Genomic DNA, 4,666 nt, shown 5'->3' with positions numbered 1-4,666 from the left:
GTTCCATGTTTCAGAAGAAACTGAGGCACAGGGAGCCTCAGTCACTTGTCTAAAATCACAGAACTAGTAAGTGATGGAACAAGACTTCTAACCCGGGCAGCAGTGTGACTGCAGAGCCACAGTTTGCCACCACTGTGGTGTGTGCGTGTCACTCAGACAGTTGGGCTGCTCTGTGTGTGGGAGCCGAGAGAATGCAGAGGACATTTTTGGGAGGAACTCGCTGACCTGCTCAGGCTGTCTCAGCAGGCAAAAGAAGGTGGTATTAGGTGCGTAGACCAGGGCCCTGAAGCCAACCTGATAATTCCAGCTGCTAGGAGGAAGTGAGGTGGGTATCAGAGATCTGATGATTTAAATGGCTTTCTTCTGAAGAAAAACAGAATCTCATGGGTCAAAAAGATGAGGGAGAATATAGTCAATAATATTGTGATAAGTTTGCACGGTGACACTAGACAGTGTGGTGATCACATTGTAGGGTAGATAAATGTCGAGTCACTACATTATACCCTTGAAACTAGTATAATAGTGCATACCAACTGCACCTAAATTTAAAAAATAATAAAACTATTCTTAAAAAAAAAGAAAAAGAAAAATGGGGTTGAGCATGCAGGGAGCTTTGCTATCATGAAACTTGGTGCAAGACAAGCAGTGAGCTTCCCTGAGATTTCTGTTAACTGACAGAGTCCGACACAACAGGCTGGATGTGTCTTGGCTCTCTCCTGTCCTTATCGCTGGCCTGTCATCTGTCAGCCTGCTGTGCAGTTCATCCTGAGTCCTGGAGGGCCTCGCAGATCCTTCATTCCAAGTCTCAGGCACCCTCTGGAGGAGGCAGACTGCTCCCTTTTGTGGACCCCCAGTTGGGCCGGGTATGCTCCTTCCTGGAGGGGAAGAACCCTTGTTCGAGGCGAACATTCCCCAGTGGAAAGGGGACCTGTGCCCTGGAGACTCTGGGATGCCACCAGCCAACCTGATAATGCAAGCCATGGCTTCCTCATCTCAACCTTTGATGTTCAGCTGTAATCTCCCATCCGTGGCTTCTCGGTTCTGTATGTAGGCTGCTGCTCCTGAAGGCATAGTTTGGGGAACACTTTGGTCTGTGAAGATCATTGTTTCATTTAGTATCTGTGTGTAAAACATGAAGAAAGTTCCAAACACTGGGCATCATCAGATCACACTACACATGGTTTCTTCTGCTTGCCAGCCCTGAAAGTGTGTCTTCCATTCTATAGACCCTGAATAGTGGGCCTTCTGGCGCAAGGAACAAAAACCCCCTCCTTACTACTCACCAGGTCCATGCTAAGACAAAATCCATCATTAGGTAATCACAGAGCGTGGGTAAGCCCTTGGGCCCTGCAGCCAGTTTGTCGGTCTTCCAACCTTTTCTAGCTCCATAGCCACATCCAAGGTGAGCCCTTGGGTCTGAACCTACTAGGTTCCCTTTCTTGGGTCTCATGATAGTAGGTAACTCTTACTGAGTGCACTGAGCACTTCATATGTGCACATTTCCTAAGACCCTCATGAGAGCTCCAGCAGATAGGTACTATTATCTTACCCATTTACAGAAGCAGATCTGGACACAAAAGCCGGCTAAGTCGCTTGCTCAAGATCACACAGCTGGTGAGTGGCATGATGTTTGGCAAGATATTTACTCTTTCTGAGTCTCAGTTTCCTCATCTGTTCAATGTGTTCAATGCCATTGTCTACGTGGGCGTTGTGAGGATCCAACGGGACAACACACACAGCGCCTAACAGCGCAGAGCACTCATCAGACACAGCCACTTAACAGGAGAGCTCATGTTAGCCTCAGCTTGAAGAGAGAGAAAACACAATGTCCATAGCACCGATCACAGTGCTGACCAAATAATTTAGTGATTAGCTCTTGAATTTATGTCTTTCCTGAGTTCCTTTAAGTTCCCCAAGGGCAGGGACTTTGTCAGCCTTGTTCATTGTGGGTTCTTGGGACTTTGCATGGCATCTGGTGCAAGGTGGGTTCTGCACAAAAGTTTGTTGAATGACTATGTGAAGGACTTATTTGGGGGCCCTAGAAGCTATTCACAACATTGGCCAGCATCCCTCCTTGCAGCCCTGGCTGTGGTCTGAGTGTACTTGCCTCATTCCCTACTGAATGGGAAGCTTCTCAAGCCATGGCAGGCCTGGGTCCTGCCTACTGCTCTCTTCTCCATGGAGAAGAGGCTCAGGGCCTGGCAGTGCACTTGAACCGCCTGTGGCATGCCCTGGACGCAAAAGGGCTTTTCTTCTTGGGTAGGAAGTAGACCGTGTTGAAAGCCTGTTTGGAGGTAGTTACAGACCTCGGGATGCGAGCCAGCCAGTGGATGGCACCATGGCCTCAGTGTCTCGCATATCTTAGAGCAGGGCCTAGGATGATGGCGACCACCTGGGTTTGTAGGTCCCTCCCTTCACTACACAGGTGAACATTGTCTCTAAACCACACTTCCAAGCCCCACTACCCCAGGATGGCATGGAGAGTGGCCGCTTCTTCTCTGCAACTCTGTGCACTGAGAGAACTATCCCACCCTTGGCCTGCCTGGCCCCCCTACTAGCCCCTTATGTGGAAAGACCACTGCACTCTATTGGTATATGACCCACCTTGAGTGAAATAGCTGCTGGGCTGAATTCTAACACCACCTCCCAAGACACCCTCTTATAGAATTAGTCCTGAAAGAACCTAATTCTATGGGAAGCCACCCATAGAATTAGCCCTCTGGTCAGCTAAAACTTTGATTCAGAAATGACAGAGAGTGGCAGAGCGTGAGGATGAGGAGGGCGACGGTGACAATGAATTTCCAGACAGGCCCAGCACGCAGCTCCCCATACCCAGGGAGCTCTGAGCTCTGCTCGCATCCTTTCTAGAAATGTGAGCCCCCACCTTTCCAATTTCCTCTCACGCCTCTTCTATATTTCCCACCCCAGCCCCTCCGTGACAATGTGGCATGCATGCAGCCCATATGGGGATCAGAGAATCCTACTGGGTATGCCAGCTTAATGAAATACTTCAGTTTATTAAACACAGGCTTCCCTAAGCCCCAAGTGCCTGTGGGTATTTGAAAGCTGAAGGTAACTTCCAGCTACCACAAATGTAATTGTTACATGTGTCCATGCATTCCTGGTGCAACCTCAAACGCCCACTCTTAAGCAGCACACAAAATTAGCAACATAAAGTAACTCCTATTCAGACTAGACGAGGAAATGTGGGGAAATGCTGAGAGGGGCCCTCGGAGCCCCTCAGGCCCTCTAAAAGTATATGAAGTTCCCCTTTACCTTGCAGAGCTGGAAACGTGGAGGGCGCTCCCCCCTCCCCCAAGCTGTTCATGTTTGCAGAATTGGCTTGTTATTAGCCAGGCAGGCCTCACTTGTCAACATTGCATGATGTTGCTCGAATATATCAAGTCCTGTTTCATCCCAGGCGGCGGTGGGGCTAGCAGAGCTAGCTGTCTGCAGGCTCCCTCTGGAGCTGTATTTCTGTTCCTCCTCCAGTGCTTGGCTGGGGAGGGCTGTCCCCAGTCTGGGAAGGGCGGTGGAGAGAGCCCAGGTAACCCGGAGCCTGCTTCTCTGAACCTGGGGCAGGCAGCGCCTGGGGGATGTCTTCCCATTCGTCAGACTCCTTGGCCTGGGGCCTGTAAATCAGAGGTGAGGGGCTAACAAAGAAGCAGCAGGCAAAGGCTTCCAGGGAGGTGCCTAGCTCCACGTGGATCACCATCTGGACACCCGAGAAGGCAACCCAGTTGACGGTGCTCAAGGGAACCTGTTCCAGGAATCTTAGTGTCAGCCCGTTGACCCACACGCAGCCCCTGCGACTCAGAGCCTTGAGGCTGAAGGCCAGCAGAGCACTGCCCTTCTCTCGGTAGGGCTCCAGGGACAGGTGTTGGCGGGAGAGGCGGGGGAGCTGCAGCTGGGGGTGGGAGTCCAGACTCCGCCCCACCAGCAGTGGGCTTGTGTCATGCTGCAGCCAAGATGGGACGGTGGCGAAGATGGCTGGGGCCTTCGTGGGGTGGTGCAGGCTCACCCGCAGGACTGTGAGGGGTCTCTCCATGGACGGGAGCCTGGGGAGGATGTAACACAGACACATAAGTGTGGTTGGAGCCCTATGCGCCTCTGGCTCCCTGAGCCCAGACACCTCAGGGACCGCAGACCACCTCCAGCCAAACAGAGCCAAGTGCTGGCCGTAGATACTGATATTCTGGTCGAGCCAGGATGGAGCCAAGGCCCATTGCTTTTAACCCCTGCTTCATCTCTCCCATACTCTGTGAGTGGGGTACGCCACCACCCTCTCTGAATTTGTTTTCTTTTCCGTAATATAGGTATGTCTGTCCTTATCTGTGCAAATTATAAGGCATTCCAGCTTGCAGAGTGGGGTTTTGGTGACCTACTGTCATTTGGGGACAATTTGGCTCAGCTTCATGGAAAAGGAAGGACAGACAGACAAGATACATCTTTCTTGTATTTGACAGCTGCACGATGAACCCTTGCTGAGACCTTCTTTGGCCAGCTGCAGAGGTTAAGCAGATGTGAGAGGGGAACAAGCCCTTGCTTTTCAGAGCCCCCAGCTGGGGTGGAGGGGGGGGCAGGGTGGCGGAGACAAGAGCTTCTAGCGTCAAACAATCGGAAAAGAGGGAAGCCAGGAGATCAGAAAGGCTGCCTGGAGACCTGG

At 51.5% G+C, this 4,666-nt stretch overlaps 1 protein-coding gene across 1 annotated transcript; it reads right to left on the bottom strand.

The window, feature by feature from the left end:
- Positions 1 to 3,442: 3,442 nt before the first annotated feature.
- On the bottom strand, positions 3,443 to 4,048 carry TIFAB (TIFA inhibitor). The gene has a single exon (XM_006923335.1). It carries the CDS (start codon positions 4,046 to 4,048, stop codon positions 3,443 to 3,445), a length of 606 nt encoding a protein of 201 aa, XP_006923397.1.
- Positions 4,049 to 4,666: the final 618 nt, after the last annotated feature.

The sequence above is a fragment of the Pteropus alecto genome, unplaced genomic scaffold (genome assembly GCF_000325575.1).
Source record: "Pteropus alecto unplaced genomic scaffold, ASM32557v1 scaffold78, whole genome shotgun sequence".
Classification (NCBI taxonomy): domain Eukaryota; kingdom Metazoa; phylum Chordata; class Mammalia; order Chiroptera; family Pteropodidae; genus Pteropus; species Pteropus alecto.
The sequence above is the reverse complement of the archived record's forward strand: the minus strand, read 5'-3'. Positions and strand labels throughout refer to the sequence as shown.

Excerpts from the sequence above, each read along its gene's own strand:
- TIFAB (XM_006923335.1), bottom strand. The coding sequence starts at position 4,048 with ATGGAGAGACCCCTCACAGTCCTGCGGGTGAGCCTGCACCACCCCACG.